The 21,997-nt window shown below is 44.0% G+C and overlaps 1 protein-coding gene across 3 annotated transcripts in view; it reads left to right on the top strand.

Annotated features, from left to right (window-relative positions):
• The window catches only part of OPTN (optineurin), a 32,987-nt gene that overhangs the window by 2,886 nt on the left and 8,104 nt on the right, over window positions 1-21,997 (top strand). For 2 of the 3 annotated variants that reach the window (XM_053254333.1, XM_053254332.1), the window contains exons 3-11: window positions 2,325-2,527; window positions 3,487-3,654; window positions 7,723-7,799; window positions 10,375-10,512; window positions 13,973-14,063; window positions 14,648-14,763; window positions 17,322-17,471; window positions 17,774-17,867; window positions 20,762-20,920. In XM_053254333.1, coding sequence (XP_053110308.1) covers window positions 2,325-2,527; window positions 3,487-3,654; window positions 7,723-7,799; window positions 10,375-10,512; window positions 13,973-14,063; window positions 14,648-14,763; window positions 17,322-17,471; window positions 17,774-17,867; window positions 20,762-20,920 — 1,196 coding nt within the window. The remainder of the gene's footprint in view (window positions 1-2,324; window positions 2,528-3,486; window positions 3,655-7,722; window positions 7,800-10,374; window positions 10,513-13,972; window positions 14,064-14,647; window positions 14,764-17,321; window positions 17,472-17,773; window positions 17,868-20,761; window positions 20,921-21,997) is intronic. The other variant, XM_053254334.1, reaches the window with a different exon arrangement.

Below are 21,997 nucleotides of genomic sequence, written 5' to 3'. Positions count from 1 at the left end.
GTTCTATGAGCGCTTGACAAACTGTTCCTCTAGTTCTTCATGAGTAGTCAGTTGACTATGGCTACTTCTTTCTCATCCCTTCTGCTTTTACTTTGCTGCAGAGGTCAGCTGGTTAGCTAGATCGGGGATATGATAGCCAACCAACTCTGAAGCTACTGGTGGCCCCCAAGCATATCCGAAGTAGCTCTCCAGGCTATTGAGCTTGCTTCTCCCTCCCTTCTCTTGGCCAGTACTGCAAATCTAATTGGCTGCCAGCCTGAGTGGGGACATGGTTGTGCCATTTCTTTTAGTGCTCAGGGTTGGTTTTTAATCTCTCTCCCATTAATTTTCTCCAGTTCCTTCTACAAAACAGTGCCTTTTGCTCCCTTCCTGTCCTGCAGGAAAAATTTCCTGCAATTCGGGGGTTTTGGTGTTAAAATCCCTTATTTTGTCAATGTAAATTTTTGTACAAGCAACTGAAACTAGCTCTGCTACAACAAGCCACCATTTCGTAGCAGCGGCTCCTAGGCTTTGGCAAAAATAAAGACTCTTGGAATCTTTAAGTCTGCTCATCCATGGGTTAGAGAACAGTGGATGTGCCTACGTTCTGTTCCCACACACTCCACTTTAGGAATCAGAAGAGACTTGTGAATGTAATGTAGGCTGTGGTCATTCAATTCCTTTTTTAAAAAATCAAGGAAGGGAAGTTTATCAATAGCTACTAGAGTCATAGAAGACAAAAACTGAACATCCATGATCAGAGGTGGTATACCTCCGATTATCAAATACTAGAGAAAAATAAGGGATGGTATGTTTTTTCTTAAAAAAAAAAACAACCCATAAGCTGCCTTCTGTGCATTTTTAGGATGAAATGTGTATTTTAGGAAACTTCAAATAAATAAATATATAGACCCACTTTCTTGGGATGCTTCTAGATGGAAGGTTTTGTTATGGTTAGGCATTCTGAATTGCGGCCTCTATCACCTACAAACTAGAGGTGTGCGCCGACTGTTCTTCACCATTTGTTCTGGATAAGAAATGAATTCAGAGCGAACCGCAGGTCCACGAACAGGTTCAGTCGAACCACCCGGCTGGGCCAGTCCCTTCGATCAAACCAGCTCGAACTGGCTCAGCAGTTTGAGGGGCTATGGAAAGTGGCTTGCAAAGGGGAATTGGGCAAGGATTCTCCTTTACAAGCAAAGGGGGATCCTTCACAAATGGCTTCTGATGGGCGACCAGTTGGGGGGGTGGGGCAGCAAGAGCTGAGGCATCTTTAAAAGTAAGTGATAAGGTCTTTAGTGCTGGTGGCCGTGGTACTGCTTCTCAAAGCTGCCTGAGCCCAGTGCAGAACAACGCACCCCCCTCCACACATACCTTTGCACGCTGGCGGAGCTCCAGCACTAACCTGGCCTCTGCGCGTGCTGGAGTCAGTGCTGGAGCCATACTGCTGTGCGCATACTGCTGGGGGCAGCACCATGGCTCTGCAGGGGGCCCAGGCAGCTTTGAGGAGTGGTACCACGGCCACCGGCGGTAAGCACCTTAATCATGTCCTTTTAAAGGTGCCTTGGCTCTCGCTTCCCACCCATCCAGCTGCCCTTTGGAAGCCTTTTGTGAAGGATTCCCCTTTGCTTGTCAAGGAGAATCCTCGCCGGATTCCCCTTTACAAGCCACTTACATAGCCCTTCGAACCACCAAACTCGTCCCCCATGAACCGTACTTGATTTGGTTCAATCGCGGACAAGCCCGCCTTCCTTCGAATAAATAAGGCCTGTTTGTGGTCGAGCCGCTCAAACTGGCCTGGTTTGTAGTGGACCAGTTTGCTGCATCCTGTTCATGCACACATCTACTACAAATCCCATGGTGACTGCTCACTGTGCTACAGATTACTTCTAGTCCACGCAGCTAGCAAGCTCAGTGGCACAGACTAAGTCTACAGTGGTAACACTATTCTATCTGGAAGCTGTCCTAAAATATATCTAGCTTTTGGGAGCTGAGTTTGTGGCTGTGGCAGTTACTGTGCTTGTAGTAACCTTACTGACTGAATATAGCAATGAGGCTTTTTTTTTTTTTTACAGAAAAAATGGAAATTTTGGTGGGGGGAAACTGTGGAAAGGGAGGGTCCTAGAAAATGTACAGCATGTGGTTTCTCCCCTCCTTTGCATATTGTTTGCGCAATGGAATTGGCACTTTCAAATGCAAACAGAAAACCAACAAAATCTGCTTTTTCACACACGTCTGTGATTTCTTCCTTCTCTCTTTCTATTTTTGTTTGTTTGTTTAAATTTTAATGTATTGGGGGAGAAACTGTAACATATTGACACAGTCTACTCCTGCATTCCCTCCAGAAGCCATGAGGCAGCGCAATCAAGCCATGAAGGATCGTTTTGAAGAGGTTTCTGCGTGGAGAGAGAAGCTGAAAGAAGAGCGGGAATTTTATGAGACCAAATTCAAAGAGGCTAGACAGTGCTTGGCAACCAAATGTAACGAGAATGAAGCACTTAAAAAACAACTCCAAATTTTAGAAGAAAGAGTAGTACTACTCTCAAATGTAAAGAAAATGTTCTTGTTTTGTTTTTTGTGGTGGAGGCACAAATACACTTACAACAAATGTGATGAATATTTATATACCGCTTTTCAACAAAAGTTCCCAAAGTCATTTACATAGATATAAATAAATAAAATGGTTCCCTGTCCCCAAAGGGCTCACATTCTAAAAATGAAACCTAAGATAGATACCAGCAACAGCCACTGGAGGGATGGTGTGCTGGGGATATATAGGGCCGGTTGCTCTCCTCCTGCTAAATAAAGATAATTGCACCCTTTTAAAAGGTGCCTCTTTGCTCAGTTAGTAGGGGCCAAATATAGGAAAACTGAACTAGCTTGTCTCCAGAGGCAAATACTGAATGCAGAGAGATTTTTCCATGCATGCTTGAATTCTTGTGGTTCTGCAATTCAGAATGTGGAGAGAGCAGGGGTGTGGCCGCAGAGCACATTGGTGCCAGTGGATCTGGCTAACTGGTGTGCTGTCCACTCCCCCGCCCCCCCCCCCCCATGTTTTCATTTGAATGCCTGAAGTGCATTCAAATACATGTTTCCAAATGGACTCATCAGAAAGCTAAAATTAGTTGTAGGTCGCTATTCAGTAGCAAGCCAGGATTTGCTGCCATATATTGGGTGAGTTTGGACAATATCTTAAAGACTATGCAATTAGAAAGGGGACACGCGGAGATGGTGCCCATTAGGACATCCTCCACTGATGTCCCAGTATCTTCACGGCACCTCCCTTTATCATTTGGGGGTGGACTGTTCATCTGAATGGCTGCAGAGCTCTTATGTGCCAGGAGGGTGCCAAGCATCCATCGAAGATGTTGCATCAGGCACATCTCTCTTCTAATTACAATGGCCAGTAAGGTATTATCTAATCCAACCCAGCATGTGGAATGGGCCTCACTCTCTGCTTATGGCTGCTGTTGGGGTGGACTCACCCTGTCCGTTGGTCTCTTCTAGGAATGTGCAGTTTCCAAAAAGGAGATGGTACAAGAACTGGAGCAGCTGAAGACACAGGTGGTGAAGCTCCAGACTGAGAAGGCAGATCTGGTTGCCATTATTTCAGAGCTGCAGCTTAAACTCAACACCACCGTAACCGAAGACTCATTTGTTGAGATTGGAATGCATGTAAGCTAGACCTAACCTCCCCCTCCCAAAGAACATTGGGAGGCTTTATTTTTAGGACATGGGCCTAGAGGCTCTCACACCACAGACCGAAGGTGAAGAGCTCTATGCTTGTTCTTCACATGCTCCATGAATGCAGATGGGGTGTGTGGCTTTGCACTGGCAGGCTCCACCTTTCACCTTAGAATGTTTTTAGAGAGCCCCTGTGTATGCATTATGTACGAGGATGGTTCCATGTGATCAGAAACCCTTGAAAAGCAGAGAGAGTAGTCACACAGAATTCTCTGTGCATATGGTTGTATGAGTAGGACCTCTTTACAGATGTTCTAATGAATGGGCTTACAGTGGATGTGGAAAGTAGGGATGTGCACAAACCGGTTCGGAGGTCCTTTTCCGGACCAGTCCAGTGTTTGAGCCGGTTCGGCTGTGGGGAATTACCTTTTAAGGAGCAGGGAGGGTGCTCTTACCCACTCACCCCTGCTGGCCACGTTTCCCCTGCCGGTGCGGTGTCTGAAATAGCTGTGCAGGATGGCAGTGTACCCAGTTGCCAGCTGGTCCGTGTCAGACGAAGTGGCCAGTTCATGTGCATATGCTGCTGCCCCACGCAGTGATTTTGGACACAGTGCCAGTGTGGGGAACATGGGGTGGGGGGTGTTAAGAGCACGCCCACTGCCGAACTGGCCCAGCACCGGTTCGTTTACATCCCTAGTGGAGAGTACCACTATCCTACTACACCCTATACGTGCCGTGAATGTGCAAAGAAATATATATATGGGACTGTAGCGTTTAATTCAAGCTTGACTCTGTAGGAGGATGGCAAGACCGTTAGGATGGGCCTGCTTTGGAGAACTATGTTCCACTTTATTAATTATAAAGTTTATTTTATTTTTTCAATATTGCATGACATAGCTAAAAACAATAATCAAAACTCAACATATTGAGAGAAAATCTTTCTAAATATATCAGAAAAAGCTTAAGCTTACCCTCAGTGCCCTAGGTGTGGTGTTCTCATGCTTTGATAATTTCTTATGAAAGTTTGTTAGCATCTAGAGCAAGATGCTAGAGTGTGTTTTTCAGCCTGGTAGCAAATTTTTGGCAGGGGGAATTTGCTTATACGCAGTACCATTGATAACTGCCTATCATAGGAACTATACGGAAGATCTACAGGGGCAGAAGCGGCAAGGTAGACGACTGGTGCACAAGTGGAGAAAGACTTGACTCTAATCCGACAGATTATGACATAGAGCACATTTAAAGATCTATGCTCAGGCAATATGTTCGGCAAATAAGCGGTTCTTTTCTGTCCGTATTGCATCTGTGAGTTCACATCCAGCAGGGTTGTGAGGGGACTAGTATCTGCCCCCCACTCCTTGAATCAGAATTTGGAGCCATCAGTTTCCCGCTGTGATGTGTTTAAAGAATTTTTCTCAGATAAAATCTTTCGGATTTGGGTCAACTTAGATTGAGATTCCACAGTTAATTCAATGTCTGAACTGGAGGTGTCCAGCAACTCCTCTCATGTGGTTCAACTGGATCGGTTTCAGTTTGTGACTTCTGAGGACGTGGACAAGCTGCTTGGAATGGTGAGGCTTACCACTTGTTCTCTTGACCCTTGTCCAACATGGCTTGTTTGATCTAGCAGGGAGGCTGTTGTAGGAGGCCTGGTAGAAATCATAAAAGCTTCTCTGAGTGAGGGCAGGATGCTTCCTTGTCTTAAGGAGGCAATTATTAGACCTCTTCTAAGCCTGCATTAGATCCCTCACAGTTGAGCAACTATAGGCCTGTTTCCAACCTCCCATGGTTGGGCAAGGTAATTGAGAGGGTGGTGGCCTCTCAGCTCCAGGTGGTCTTGGAGGAAACTGATTATCTACACCCATTTCAAACTGGCTTTTGGGCAGGCTATGTGGTAGAGACTGCCTTGGTCCACCTGATGGATGATCTCCAATTGGGAGTTGACAGAGGAAGTGTGACTCTGTTGGTCCTTTTGGACCTCTTGGCGGCTTTCAATACTATAGACCATAGTATCCTTCTGGAACATCTGAATGTTGAAGGTGGGAGGCACTGTTTTACAGTGGTTCCACTCCTACCTCTCAGACAGATTCCTGATGATGTCGATTGGAGACTGTTGTTCTTCAAAATCTGAGCTTAAGTATGGTGTCCCTCAAGGCTCCATACTTTCTCCAATGCTCTCTAACATCTACATGAAACCGCTGGGAGAGATCATCAGGGGATTTGGAGCTGGGTGTTATCAGTATGCTGATGACACCCAGATGTACTTCTCCATGACAACCTCTTCAGGAGATGGCATAACTCCCCTAAATGCTTGCCTGGAAGCAGTAATGGGCTGGATGAGGGAGAATAAACTGAGACTGAATCCAAATAAGATGGAGGTACTTACTGCGCAGAGTCAGAATTCCAGAGACGATTTTGATCTCCCTGTTCTAGATGGGGTCACACTTTCCCAAAAGGAACAGGTTCGCAGTCTGGGAGTACTTCTGGATCCACACCTCTCCCTGGTATCTCAGGTTGAGGTGGTGGCCAGAGGGGCTTTCTATCAGCTTCAGCTGATATGCCAGCTGCTTCTGTTTCTTGAGATGAACGACCTCAAAACAGTGGTACATATGTTGGTAACCTCCAGAATTGACTTCTGCAATGCGCTTTATATAGGGCTGCCTTTGTACATAGTCCGGAAACTTCAGTTGGTACAGAATGCAGTGGCCAGGTTGGTCTCTGGGCCATCTCGGAGAGACCACATCAGTCCTTTGCTGATAGAGTTACACTGGCTGCCAATAGGCTTCCGGGCAAAATACAAAGTGCTAGTTATAACTTATAAAGCCCTGAATGGCTTAGGCCCTGGGTATCCAAGAGAAAGTCATCTTCATTATGAACCCCACCACCCACTGAGGTTGTCCAGAGAGATCCGTCTCCAGTTGCGGCCAGCTCGGCCACACAAGGATGGTCTTTCTCGGTTGCTGCCCCGAGACTGTGGATGGGCTCCCTACTGAGATACGATCCTTCCCATCTCTGACAATTTATTTGAAAACCCACCTCTTCACCCAAGCTTTTTCAGTTCTTTAAAATTTTAAGGTTTTAATTTATGGGTGATTTTCAAATCGTTAAATTGTTTTTTGTATATGTTTCAACTTGTTTTATGCTATTGTTAACCACCCAGAGATGAAAGTTTGGGGCAGTGTATTAATTTGATAAATAAAATAAAAAATAAACAGCCAGAGTTCTAAGTTTGGGGGACTGGATGTTTTTGTGACAGCAGTTTTTGCAATGATAGAAAAATAGGAATCTGCCATAAACTGAGTCAGAACTTTGGTCCATGTAGCTCAGTATTGTCTACCCAGACTGGCAGTGGCTTCTCCAAGGTTGCATGTAGGAATCTCTCTGTCCTAACTTGAAGATGTCAGGGAGGGAACTTAGAACCTTCTGCTCTTCCCAGAGCGGCTCCATCCCCTAAGGGGAATATTTTACAGTGCTCACACATCAAGTCTCCCATTTATATGCAACCAGGGCAGACCCTGCTTAACTAAGGAGACAAGTCATGCTTTCTACCATAAGACCAGCTCTCCTATGGTCATAATTTTTAATTTGTTTCATTATTTAACTTTAATAATTAATCCCCATGTGAAGAGAAAAAGTAGGCATAAATTGACTGAAATCTCAGGGCTCCTGCTTAGCTGAGTTGCAGATTGGACTGTAAAGGCAAGCTAGGCATTTTCCTGGTCTTGTGGTAGCAAGCATGAATTTCCCCCTTTGCTAAACAGGGTCTGCTCTGGTTTGCATTTGAATGGGAGACATGTGAGCACTGTAAGATATTCCCCATAGGGGATGAGGCCGCTCTGGGAAGAGCATCTTCATGCTTGCTTGCAAATGGTTCCAAGTTTCCTGCCTGGCATCTCCAAGATGAGGCTCCTGCCTATAACCCTGGAAAAGCCACTGCCAGTCTGTGTAAACAATGCTGAGCTAGATGGACCAATGGTCTGACTCAGTATGTTCCTAGGCTATGTCCCTTTGGTGTTAGTGTGCATACAACTGGTATGCTTTGTTTCTCATTTTTGTCAGGAAGGAGAAGTAAATGGGGCTTTAAAAGAAAATAAAGATCTAAGTGGCAAAAGACTGGGTGACACAGCTGCCTACAGGTAAGTAGTGTCCTTGTGCTATTCCTGATACCTGGATTTGTTTAGTCATGCCTTTCTTTATTCACAGATCAACCAGAGCTGCAACCCCTGTGTACACTTACTTCTGAGTAAAAATGCATTGTCTGTACAAGGTTGAAGCATCTTTACTTATGAGATAGTTGAAACTTTTTAGTTTAAGGGAAGATAACCAAGCGTGGTGGTGGAAATACACAGAATATAGGTTTACAATATTATGAATGATGGAGAAAGTGAATAGAGTAAAATCTGCCTCCATAAGCAACAGCGGGAAAACTTCAGAAAAAAAAACTGTGATGGTACCAGCTGTGGAGATACAAACATATCATTAATTCCCAACACACCTCGAACACCAGCCTTTCCCACAGGATAGATTGCATCACAAATTACTGATAGCTGCTCAAACAGATAGGAGGCTAGTCACTAAGACCAACTGAAAGGAACTGGTTTATAGCACATTGGGAGTGAAATAAACTCATTTCTCTGTGCAGCTATAACACTTGCAGCTTTTTCAAATCTCTCTCCCTCAGTATGAGTACTTGAGGTTACTTCATTACATTTTTGCCCCATAGGAATTGGGTCAGAGAAAAGGAAGTAGTTATCCACATGGTGCATATTTTAACTTAAAGAAATTCACTGCTCCAAACTGTGCTAATGGTCTTACACATAGATGATTTGAAAAAGGCTTGGGTACATTTGCAAAGATGATTAGCCATGATGGAACCTGCATGTGCAGAAGAAGTAGCAGTATACTTCTGAACATGAGGTGCTGGGCCCATCACCTTCATGCCCTTCTTGTGGCTGGCCATTTCTCAAAACGGAATACTGTATTGAGAAATGGCCAGAAATTGATTAGATAGACCTTGGTCTCATCAACCCAGGCAACTTCTAAGTTCCCCTAGCATCTGTAAGATGCCTTTTGTCAATGGCAGTTGTAGCTCTTGAACTGCAGCCAGGAAAGCCCTATATGTCTGCTGTGTGATTGATTTATTTATTTATTACATTTATATCCCGCTCTTCCTCCAAGGAGCCCAGAGCAGTGTACTACATACTTGAGTTTCTCTTTCACAACAACCCTATGAAGTAGGTTAGGCTGAGAGAGAAGTGACCGGCCCAGAGTCACCCAGCAAGTCTCATGGCTGAATGGGGATTTGAACTCGGGTCTCCCCGGTCCTAGTCCAGCACTCTAACCACTACACCACACTGTGATGCAGTTGTATGGTTGGGGCAGTTCCCAGTGCTTGTGTAAATGGATGAATTGTGCTTTTGCACTGGTCCCTGGGACCTTTATACCCAGTCCATATTTCCCCCTGAGTTCTGCTGTGATCTCTGACATTGCCAGAGACTGTTATTTAGATTAATACAAACTTTGTACTCTGAATTCTACTATGAATACTGCAAATATTCTTTACCCATCATATTGCAGTCATTTGAAGGAGAGGGATCGATAAAAATCTGAACATAAAAATAAGATGATTCAGGGTAAAAGGAACTTTCTGCCCTCCTAACAGAAGGGAGAGCCTGGGCTTTGCCCCATACAAGGCAACATGTACATTGCTTTTTAACTGGATGTGGAGCCTGTTGCCACTAGATCTCTGGGGATCCCCCTCCAAAGGAAAGATTAGTTATACTGCTTGTTTTTACCGTTTCCCATCTTTATATTGAATCTGAATGCAGATTCAGATATAGCTCTAAGATGTACTAGACTATGGGAAATTAAAGGAGTCCCATTGAAATTAAAAGGACGAGTTAATAAATTCTTGTTGTTTATTTATTTAGTGCATTTTTATACCGCCCTAACCCAAGGTCTCAGGGCGGTTCACAACAAATAAAAACAGTAAAACACTAATTAAAAACAAAAACAGAAAATTTAAAAGCAAGAAATTTAAAACACGGTTTAAAATTTTAAAACAACATTCTAAAAACACTATAACAATCAAAAACAATATCAGTTATAAAAGCCTGGGTGAACAGATGTGTCTTTAAAGACTTTTTAAAAGTTGTCAGAGATGGGAGGCTCTTATTTCACTAGGGAGCGCGTTCCAAAGCTCCCTAGTGAAATAAGCTCCCATTGTTGTTTCACTGGGATTACTTTGAGTAACTTTTTTCAGTATGTCAGCCTATGTTTACCAAGGAGATGGCAGGATCCAAAGAATCATGCATCCCCTTTCATGCCGAGAGAGCTTTGGGGCTGTATTTCTTGAACAGCAGCCACCCCATCCTTTCTCCAGGTTCATGATAAAACCCTTTTGCAGCCAAGAGGAATCTAATTATGTCGCATGGGGGGTGGGTCTCCTGGTTTTTTGTTTAAAGGTAAAGAATTAATTGTGTGTGTGTGTGTGTGTGTGTGTGTGTGTGTGGGTGGGTGGGTGTGTTCGTCTATAAACCCACCTCAAATAGCTCTTTTGGTCCTGGCCAGCATCATTCATCTTCTTTCTCTGCTCTGCCTTAAATGCTAACCTTAAGATAGCACAGCTGTCAGGGATCTTCTGCGTACCTTCTACAGAGAAATGTCCTAATGAGAGAAGCTCATCCTAATGATAGATATATTTCATCAAAGTAGGAGCAGATCGGTGGATGAAACAAAAAACTACTTGGAATCTGAAGAATTGACTGTCAGCCAGCTTCTTCGTTGCCTCAGGAATGAAACTCAGAGGAGGGAGGCGTTAGAAAAAGAGCTTCAGAAAGAGAAGGACAGGTATGATAGATAGCATGTAATTTGTTTGTTCAGTGTCCAGCTTATATACATGAGCTCATCCAAGGCTGCAAAAACCTCTTTAGTTATCTAGAATAACTATGTTCAGCATTCATACTTCGGAGCGTTCAAAGCACTTTGCCTTCATTGTCTCAGTACTGTGTGGAATGATGTGATGGGTGCAGAAGAGAAAAACAAGAACTCTAATTTGCAATGGAAGCAAACATGTATAGTAGCAGCTCTATGCTAATAACTCCTTGCATTGTTGATATTTTATCTGCTATCCAGTGTTCCCTCTAACAGGGATTCCCAGATGTTGTTGACTACAACTCCCATAATCCCCAAGCAAAGGCAACTGTAGCTGGGGATGCTGGTAATTGTAGTCATCAACCTCTGGGAATCCCTGTTAGAGGTTACACTGCTGCTATCTCCTCCTTTTTATGAGTCTGCTTATAACATATTATTTGTGTGTTTTTATACTGTAAGCACAGCTGTCTTGAGCATTTAATAGAATGATGGGATACAAATACCATTATTTACAACATGTAAACATAAACAACTGCAGAGAGAGAAGAAATGCTTCATCTTAAAACCTTTGGCAGGAGTTAGAGAAGACCACAGCAGGAAAAGATGCCCTAAAACATTGGCAGCCAGTAGCGCACACATTCAAGCTGCTGACTGTCAGATGGAAAATTCACCAATGATTTTGGCTCCAGCCTCTTAATTCAGGCATGGACCTTTATTTTGAATATTCTGAACTGAGCAAAATGATCCATGACATTCAGAGATTAAAAGAGTATGGATTTGTTGTGCAACAAAGCTCTGAAGATTTTATTCAATAATTTACTTACTCAATAATAACTGGTGGGTAGCTGTGCTTGGAAAATTATTTTCTTATATAATTATGCATGCCAAGTTATCCAAAGGCTGGGAAATTAGTATAAAATTATCTGTTTATAAGAAAGAGGATAAGGATAATCAAAGGCTCTGATAATGACATCAAAATTGTATACAGGTTGGGCAGCATTCAGACTGAGGTTTGTGCAAGTGGGATGTTCCTGCTTGTACAGAGGGAGGGGCAGTTTTCCATTATGCCTTCCAAAAGTACATTCTTGAGGGCTCCACAACCCTCAAGGATATATTTTGTGGTGGGCACAGGAGTCTGCAGAGAGAAGGGAGGGATCCATGAAAATCACTCTCTTCTGCCCATGGGTGGAATCATTCCACTCACGCAAATCTTAGTCTGGATGCTGCACATTACTTTTTGACCATATTTGAAGAATGGTTTGAGACTGGGCAGCAAGAATGGTTTGAGACTAAGTTGGTTGAGTTACAAAAAGACACGGTGCTAAAGCACGCTTGGACTCAAGTAGAAAACACAGAACAAGAGGCCTCTAGTGGTATTGACCAACTGGCAACTTCTTTAATCTGATTAGACTGAGAATTAAGTGTGTCACTGAAGTAAAATCTGCACTCATAAGTGGAATAGCGGTAATATATACTGAGTAAGTACCACTGAAATCAGTGATACAAATCAGTCATAACCACAATTTCCTCTAAGCTGCCTTCAAGCCCCTGCACAGTGATCCCAAAGAGCCGCTCACTGAGCTGCTCACTTGCCCTCTTGGCTGCTCCCAGCTGAGTCCCCTGATCCTCCCAGATGTTTCTGCTTCCTTCGGAGCTGCTCCCCCCCCGCACCTTTCCCTGTTGCCTATATTTCCACCCTCCACCTTCACTGCTCTGCTCTCCCCCTGCTCCTGCCCCCTACACCTTCGTTCTGAAGCCCACGTGGCAACAGCAGCAAACAGGCGGAGGGACTCAGAGCGGAGGCTGGAGCCGACTTCCCCCAGTCTTGCTCTCCAGCTTCACCTTTCCCCCGCTCCTTGGGCTCTTTCTTGGCAAGATCGGGAAATTGGTTCCAGCCTCTGCTCTGAGTCCCTTCGCCTGTTTGCTGCCGCTACCACATGGGCTTCAGAGCAAAGGTGGAGGGGCCAGGCGGGAGAGCAGAGCAGAGCAGCTAAGGTAGAGGATGGGAGAGCATAGCATTAACTGAGAGCACCGACTGGGAAGCAGAGGGAATAACTGGAGAGTGTCTGATAGGCAAAAGAGGGAAAAGACGTGGCAAGAGCCCATGTGTAGCAGGGCCCTGACATCAGCTTTCTTTCTCTTGGAAAAATGGTGGTGGTGGGTGCATTTTGAGCAGAGGACCAGAGAGGAGGGAGGTCATGCCGCAGCAAGAGCCCACGCGGTGATGGGGATAACAGGTGGTGGAGGGGACTTGGGAGCAACAGCCGGCGGTGGCAAAAGGGTAGACTCAGAAGCAGTAGTTGTGGAGACAGTGGCACAGGGAGGGGCAGGGAACTTAAAAGAGCAACATTGGTCTCCAACTTGGGAAGGAAAGTAGTGTGTGTGTGTGTGTGTGTGTGTGTGTGTGTGTGTGTGTGTGTGTGTGTGAAGATGGGTAGGGTGGGGAAGGAGAGGAGTGTGCATGGAGGAAGGGAGTGTGTGTGTGTGTGTGTATACAGACCATGTTCTTCATCTCTCTGGAAACTATTGCCCTGAATCACAGACTAAAGGCTGGTTAAGGTAGCTTTAAGGCGGTGTACTCCCAAAGTACATGTGCCCAGAACTGCAGCCTTAAGTACTGTAAATTCACTACCATTGGAATTTCCAGATCATATGTTCAGCTGATAATATACATGTGTGCACACTGCCTTGATACTGCCATCCATAACAAAACTCACTCCACTCGCTGCTGAAAAAAATTAAAGGGAACACTGGTCATATCTAATTTCAGTGCGATTTAGACTGGAAGGTTCCCATTATTTTGTGGTGGGGAAACAGCTGTCAGGCACAGAGGAAATACAACTGACCAACACTATGCTCTTAACTATAGTATCTTATTAGTAAGTGTAAGCAAGGCTATAAAATATTTATGCAGCATTTGTAGATGCCACAGCAGCATTTGGCAGAATTTGACAGTTATCTGTACAGCCATATTATAAGCTGGTTGTTCTGTGGTAAATTCCTATTTAGGTCCAGGAAAGAGATCACCTTTAACATTAAGTGCTTTTATAACAAGATTTTCTAAGCTGTTTGTTCTATTCATATATATTAGATAGCCTGTCTAGTAGCTGTGGTTAGCATTGTCTGCCCTGAGGTGAGTTTTCATTGTGTTTGGCAGGGATGTGGTGCAGCACTGATCCTTTCTGGAATTCCAGCAATCTAGAAAAGCAACTTTATGGTAATAGTGTCATGCCTTGGAAAATTTGGATTTACGTTTTTGTGTTGCTCTAGAGTCATCTTGTACTCTGCACAAATTGAGTAGTCAAATAGTAAATAAAAATGGTGGGTGTGGCTTTTGGGAAAAATATAACTTACGATCACCATGTTCTCTTGACATTTTCTTTAACAATATGGTTGATATACTGACGTGTTTAAATTGGATTATTGCATTTCACAGATTGTTGAAGCTGGAAGAGAAAGCAGATCAATTTGAGAAAGGCACGCAAACGGACCTTGAAGAAGAGGACATGAAAGAGAGAGAAGAGAGTGTAAGTATCCCTAATTTATTCTTGCATCATGGCAAATATGTTTGTTAGTGGCTTTTGTGTAGAATCTTCCTTGGATTCTGCATGGTTGTAAAAAAAATAGAGAAGACTGCTTCCATTTCTTGTGCATTCACTTGCCCTCAAGTGCTTATTAATTCCCTCAAATCCAAAAAGCTTTGGTTTTAGATAAGAGTTAGGACACTTTCAATTTTCACTTATATCCTAAGAAGCATGGAAATTGCAAGTTAAGGTGCTCATCCAGGGGTGCAGCTATAATTGAGCGAAAGGGTTCAAAGAACACGGGCCCCCAGCTCCTGAGGGCCCTCCAGCTCCACCCCTCCCTGTTTTTTCATTATCTCCCTCACTCTGGGGGGCCGCCAGAGAGAGGGATGAACACGGGCCCCCTCTCCCCTAGCTACGCCCCTGTGCTCATCTTAACTGCAGCAAGGTTGCAGCCCTAAACTCATTCATTAGAAAGTAAGCTACCTGAGACATACTTTCTTAGGATTGTGCTGAATTAAATTTGGTATTGGAGTATAGAATTGTCTTGTGTGTTAAGGTGGTTTTGAATGGTCTTTTTCTTGCAGGTGGGCAGTGAAGTAGAAACTCTAAACCTGCAAGTGTCTGTCCTGTTCAAAGAACTTCAGGAGACACATGCCAAATTAAAAGAAGCTGAGCAGATCCAGAAAAGGCTGCAAGAAAAGTAAGGGTGCTATTGAATTAAAATCAGAAAAGACTTTTCTCTCATAACTTGAGGCAGAACCTAAAGGTTTATACTCGGTTGCTAAGGAATGTACAACCCAGTTTTCTTGAAATATTTCTCTCTCTCCTCCTGCCAGCAGCAGTGGCCTGTGTTGGTAGCTGGTTTTGCAGACCAGTGGGACAATGTGCTGTGTTGCAATCGTGTCTTCCCTGTGGTTTCATGCATGTTGTGGATTCAGTGGGCTGCGCTCTTACTTTTGGGCTGGGATCCAAATACTTTGTATTTTAAAAAAAATAATAAAAAAATATTCAGTCTTTCACCTATAGTTCTCAGGGTAGCTTACAATATAGCAAAAAATACTACCAGTAGATCAAAATAGCAAATTCAAATAGAATGATCACTTTCAATACCACTAAATGTAAGGATGACCAGCAAAGTTTTTCCTGACGTGTGGTGCCTTGACAATCATCAGAGCAGGTACCAATTGGATAGATATGGGGAGGGAGTTACACAAATGAGTGCCGTAACAGAGAAGGCTAGTCACCCACCTTACTTCTGGGGTCCTCTTGAACCTGGCCTTCAGTGAAGGTCAACAGTCCTAGGTGTGCCCCATAATGCTTGACATCAAAACTTTTGGTACTTGGGTGGGGTCTTGCTGAGCCCTCCTGGTCAAGAGCAGAGTCCAAAACAGGCCTGGAGACAAAGCCATAGTTGTTGCTTGGGAGTTTTTGACTCATTCAGGGGCAGAGCCTACTAGATTTTGATGGTTCTTTTGATGAGCCAATGTAAAAGCTGTTCATTCTCATAAGGCATACACTTTTTAAAAAAAGTACCATGATGGGGGAAGCCTTGCTTCTTGCTTTTTCTGGTGCACAGCTGAAAAGATTTAAAAAATAAAATAAAATCCAGAGCATTTATTTTCTTGGTCAGCCACTTGGGCATGCCCACTGGGAATTTTTTTTAAAAAACTTTTCCTTCTAAACTCAAACTGTGGTAAGCTAAAACAAACTAGGATCAAATTGTGGTTTGATGTCATAGTTTGTTAATTAGCCACTGTTCAAGTAAACCACAATTTTCCGAGTCTGGAAGTCACTGGAAAGCCACGCTTTATTCTAAGCAGAAATTTTCAGTCTTGTCTTGCACACAAAGGATGAGGAGAGGGAGGAACACAAGCACAAGGCTTGTTGCGGCTCATTCACAGTCATCTAAACCATGATGACCGTCTGAACCAGACTGGATCTCAGAAAGCAAGGATGTTAGCAGTTAAGAGGTCGATCCTTATTTTGGCTATTTTAATTACTGGAGGAAGTTTGCAATATTGTATTTACCTGGGTTTTTTCCTTACTAGGATTTACAGGTTCTTTGCTGTTAGAATTTGGAGGGTTGTCTTAAATTCAGGGTGGTCATCCTTTTAGGTAAATAGTATAATCTGTATTTAACCCATATTTTTAAGGGGGTCATCTTATCAGTAATCTTCTGTTCAGGTAAATGTGGCATTGTTCCAAAGGCTTAGAACAACATAATTTGAGAATCTACCCATTTTGACACATCTCTAGGTTCCAAACCAAAGTGCCTAGTAAAAAAGGGGAGGTTCTTCTTTTTAACACAGATTGATCATAACATAGCTAGTGAAATTATAGAGTGTTTTCTGTGAGACTTTCTCTGTATGAAAGTGGAGAATAAGAGAGATTTAATGTAGGGATTCACAACTGCTACCTTGTACCCAAATCTGGGCTCCTGGTGGACACCATCTGACCTTAAGTTACCAATTCCAGTAGAAGTGTTGTGCCAACATATGTGGCATCAGCTCTTGGCAGCTGTTTTTTCTGGGAGCTACTGATTGGTATGCAACCCACCATTCAAAGTGACCACCTAACTGGCAGCTGTCCCAGTGGGTAGGTCAAAGCAGGAAGTTACAGGAATAGGGAAGAGGGGCTGGAGAAAGCTCACTGCTTAAAAAAGTTATTTGGCTGCTGCTGGTAAGTCCAGTTTTCTTCTGGATCCTTTTTGTTTGTTTGGGAGAGAGAAGGGATCACAGCCCCTCCTGCACTTTCTGGCCAGCCTCCCCTGATGGCAATTGTGTTTATCCTGGGTACAGCACCATTAGACTGGTGCTTGCTGCAGCAAGCATCAGCTGTGAAGACTGATGCATGCCCTTAAACAACAATGTACACATGCCTAGCAGTATTCCCTGTAATAGGAATTCCCATATGTCGATGACTACAACTCCCAGAATCCCCAGCCAAAGCCCTTTGCCACTGGGGATGCTTGGAGTTGTATTAAGCAAGGTCTGGAAATCCAGTACAGGGAACACTGGAGCCTAGGGGAGTACACTGATTGTTCTGGGGCTCTCACAACATGCACACAGGTATTTTAGGACACATGTCTGTCTTCATGCTTTGTGTTTGCTATAGAAAATACTAGCATACCTGCAACAAATGTGATGGTTATGCAAACCGTGAAGTGCTCTTATTGAACTGAACTTAATACATGTCATGCATACTGTCAAAAAGAAAGAGCTGTGAAAAGAGATGCATTCTGTTTCCTTCTCTTGTCAGGTGTCAGGTACTTGAACAAAAACATAGTGCCAGTGCTGGAGACTTGGATGAGAAGCAGCAGCTGTTGTACACCATTAAGAAGCTGGAACTTCAGGTGGAGAGCATGCAGTCCGAAATCAAGCTGGAGCAAACCAAGACGAAAGATGAGAAGTGAGTTTGGACTCACTACTCAAGCAGGTAGTGAGGAATGGCTTTCCAATGTAATGATGACATGAGGGTCTTTTTTCCCCTTTCATCTTTGTGCATGTCTCTGCTGATCAGCTATATTGAGTTTGCAGGATTCATTCAGAATCCAGTTCCCTCCTACTTAGGGAAAGTGGTGCAGGTTGTGCTTCAGTCTAGATTTCTCCAGCTGAAATCTCCATGAGCTAGTTATACCTTTCTTCATACAATGCATTAGGACCTCGGCGCACACTGCATTTTAAGCTGTTTACCTTTTTGTCTTCCAACAGAGCCAAATTTAATAAGTTGCAAGATGCATACAGCAAACTCTTGCCTGAACTGAACAATGCAATGAAAACAGTTGAAGAATTAAAAGAGAAAGAGGTAAGCTAAAGAGGGATCCTAACGAAATGTAAGTAGGGAAGGCACCGACAGCGTGCTGCAAAAGTCTGTGACTAGCTACCACATAATCTGAAAGCATAACATGTATATGCAGTTGACATAATTCCTGTCTCCTGAACTGTTGTGGCTACTTGCATTCCAATCCTAACATTTTTATTCAGAAATAGTTTTCAATGGGACTTATTTCCAAGCAAGAATGCATAGGATGGCTGCCTTAATATACAAGGAATACCTAAGATTTTGAAAGTGATCAGCTGTATTCCCTCTTAACATAGAAACCTAGCCTATTTCTTTGACATGTGTTTTATTTCTCCCTGTCATCTAGGGGCCAAATTAGATGTAAGCTGATCAGCATTAATAAGAGACATGCTTATTATTTGGCCCTACACAACATATGTCCACATCGGTGTATGGATTGTGAGCATTTTTTGCTGGCCCACAGGGTGGCTTCCTCCCTGCTTCTATGAAAGAATCCTAGCCCTGAAGCACTGTCTTGGCAGAACTCATCCCATGGTGGCAAATCTTACAGGCCTGTCAGCCACACTGAAGCAGCCAATTATTGGGCAGGCGCATGGGGGTGGATGGCAGGAGTTGAGAGCTGAGGCAGGGCCCAGGTGAGCATGCGCAATGAAGAGGCAGGTGCCAAGACTATGGGTAGTAGATCATCTTCCTTCTCCTTGCACTCCCCGCCCATCACCTCTTTTGTCGATGGTGAGTCTCCCCAGGTATGGACGGGAGTGCCTTCAAGCTGCCTGTCGAGAGGCTGCTCAGAGTGTCTGTGCACGAGCAGTGCTGGCCAGGGCTGCCCTGCCACAAGGAGCACTAGCAGTGGGCTGTTGCATGTCCAGGAACCTCCCTGATTCAGGGAAGAAAAGAAGCTCTGAGCAGCTTCTCAGCAGGCTCTTTAGCAAGCACACCCTCCCTAGTCGGATGCAGGGAGGCTCATTCTCCTCCACCTCGGGGCTTTGAGGAGGCCCTCCTACTGCAGTCACCGCCATGCCTATGGCCCTCAGGTCATGGATATGAAGCAGCAGGACACCATCGGAGCAGAGCAGTCAAGCCCAAGTGAGCACAGGCAGCTGAAAGGTGAAGGAACCAAGTCCTGGTCAAAGAGCCAAGAAAGCTTTTGCCCAGCGACAGCCCATCTTCTCTTCTTAGTCTCCCTCCTTTCTTCAGTCCATCTCTTCCAGCCCTTCCTCTCTTAGCTCCCCTTTCCTCCTCCTCCTTTCTCCATTCTCTACACATGCAATCTCACTTTCCCAACCTTTTGGCTTTTGAACTTCCACCCGTCTTTGGGTGTTTACGCGCCCGCGCACACACACAATATGTGGCCTTTCTTCCCCTTTCTATGTTTCTCCCATTCTCCCTTCTTTTCTCCCCTTCCCTCTTCCATATAGGAAGCTTAGCTGCCTTATTCCAAGTCAGACCATTGGTCCATCTAGCTCAGTATTGTCTGCACAGACTGTGGAGCAGCTTCTCCAAGGTTGCAGACGGGAATCTCTCTCAGCCCTATCTTGGCGATGCCAGGGAGGGCACTTGGAACCTTCTGCCTGCAAGCATGTGGTTGCTCTTCCTAGAGTGGCCCCATACCCTAAGGGGGATATCTTTCCGTGCAATTGCAAACAAGGGTGGACCTTGCTTAGCAAAGGGGACAATTCATGTTTGTATCCCCCTCACTCTTGGCACAACCTTTCCATAATGAGAGTGCAATGGGCAGAGGATGGGAAGCAAAGAGGGCATCCCCATCCACAGCAGCTGCCATTGCTGCTGATACTCAGGTAAATGGCAAAAAGCAAGAAGAGGGGGCTGTGAAAGAGGCACATGCACATTTGTCCATCTGGCTGAGGGAAGCCTTTCCATCGGCTGCAGCAAATCAGTTTCCCAGCATGTAACATTAGAAGCTGTTGCCTCCCACCCCTAAAAAACACACACCTTCAAACCAACTCTGGGGCTGGGGATGATGGGAGTTATAGTTGGGCCACAGCTGGAGGACCCCAGGTTGGCAACTATAGAGTTGTTGGAGCTTTGGTCTGATCCAAAGGGCTCTTCTTTGGTTCTGACCTACTAGCCCATTGCCCCAGCCTGCCTCACGTCAGAGGTAGGATCCAGACACTGCTTGTTTTTGTGTCTCGAATTATATAGCTGTAATAATAATTAATATTGTGAATTCTTTGTTTTAATTCAGTAATCAATGCACTGAAATTTGACCTCGGCCCCCACACACCAAGTTACAGTTAGTTCTGGCCCATCAGGTCACTTGGGTTATGCACCTTTTATTATTGAAGTGCTTCTTTTCTTCCCATGAACAGTCTGAGGGGACCATGGTGTGTGTGGTGTAAGAGATTAGCCCTTTCTCATTGCACTCTTTTTTTCCTAGCAAAAAATCACATCCCCAAAGTAACCATTTGCCCCTGAAATGGCCACCAAACAGAAGTGGCTATTTGCTGAAAATAACTGGGAGTGGCGGTGGGGGAGAGAAGTTCAGTGAGAAAAGAGCCATTTCCATTTCCAGCACACATCTTGACCTAATTTGGCGAATGTCTCTCGTTGGCCCTTTTTCAATGGATGCTGCAGTTGGGTCCAGTCCCAACCTACTTTCTAATAATGATTTTTTCCAATTAAAACAGTAACAGAGAAATATAAGAAGAGAGCAATAGTTAGAGCACGAGCCCAGTAGTTCATTATTTTCAAAGCAAGTGGAGTAGAGCTGAATGTCTCTGCCCCACCTAACCAGGGTGAAGCTGCAGTCCTTGTTTTTGCAGTGCAGACAGCTTATTGTGTTGCAACAGCTACAGCTGATTGATGTATTTTGATTGCAAGGCAACTTCAAAAGATGTTCCTTGTTTCACTTTGTTTTCCCAATATGCCTGCTGCAGGCCAGAAAAATAGATAAGGCTGAGGCTGACGAATTAACTCGCAGGTTGGATCTGGCAGAGAAAGCCCTAGCTGCCAAACAGCTTCAGATAGACGAAATGAAGCAGACCATTGCCAAACAGGAGGAAGAAATTGAGACTGTGGCTGTCCTCCGAGCTCAGGTAGGGGCACTTGTTTGTATGGTTTAATGTCACTTTAAGACCCATGAGAGCTCTGGCTATTCACTATCTATCTCAAGGGTGTCAAGAAACTACAATTAACTTCCAGACATATGTAGCGACTCTTAATTTAGATGTAAATATTACTGAAAGATCAAGGTGGGGATAATCTTTTAACTATGTATGGTTTGTGTGGGTAAAATGAAAATCTACTTTTGATGATATACTCTCTTATTCTTTGTTTTCTTCGTTATAATTGTATTTTTGTATGTATCTTTTCAATTTAAAAAAACCAAAAAGCTACAATAAAATCCAATTTTTAAAAAAACAACCAAAGATTATTTTTTTTAAGCCTAGATAAACAAGGTGTTCTTCTCCTGCTGTCTAAAAAGACAAAGTGATGGTGCCAGGCAAGCCTCACTGGGGAAAGGGGAGTGGGGGAAAGAAAATGTATTTTAATTAGCATGACTGAATCCTTACATAGGGTAAGTTAAGTGTTCCAGATTTTTATTGGGTCCTTACATCTTCTAAGACTGCATTTTTATGAACAAATACAGGGAAGTAGTCCCTTTTAAACTCAGTGAGTAGGATCCAAACCAGTGTTGCACTAGTATAATGCTGTTGTGCATTGTTGGGCATAAGAATGTACTGTAAGAATGCTGCATGAAGAAAGAAACCTCTGCTCTTTGTTTTTGTGCTAGAGGGAAATGTACTACTTCTAGTGGAACAGAGGATCTGCGTACATGAGGAATAAGTCATGTGACCCCCCTGCACAACCTTGTATCTTGGAGAAGGTTGCTATAATGGCATTCTAATTATTATTGACAACATAAAAAATATTAATATGTTTCATTGGATTGGTACTGATGTTCAGTCTTCGTTTAGAAAGGGTTTTGCATTGCACCCAGCACAGAAACAAGAAGCTAATTGTGCAACATACATTGGCCTATAGTCACTCTATGACATTGGTTGGGATCTTCTTCTGCTAGTGGTTGTGTAGCATTTAGTAGCACAAACCACTTAGAGGTGTGCTTTTTATTGCCTTACACAACTAGCACGACACTGGTCTAGATGCTGCTC

This window comes from Hemicordylus capensis, chromosome 5, assembly GCF_027244095.1.
Source record: "Hemicordylus capensis ecotype Gifberg chromosome 5, rHemCap1.1.pri, whole genome shotgun sequence".
NCBI lineage: Eukaryota > Metazoa > Chordata > Lepidosauria > Squamata > Cordylidae > Hemicordylus > Hemicordylus capensis.
This window is presented reverse-complemented; position numbering and strand designations above follow the sequence as displayed.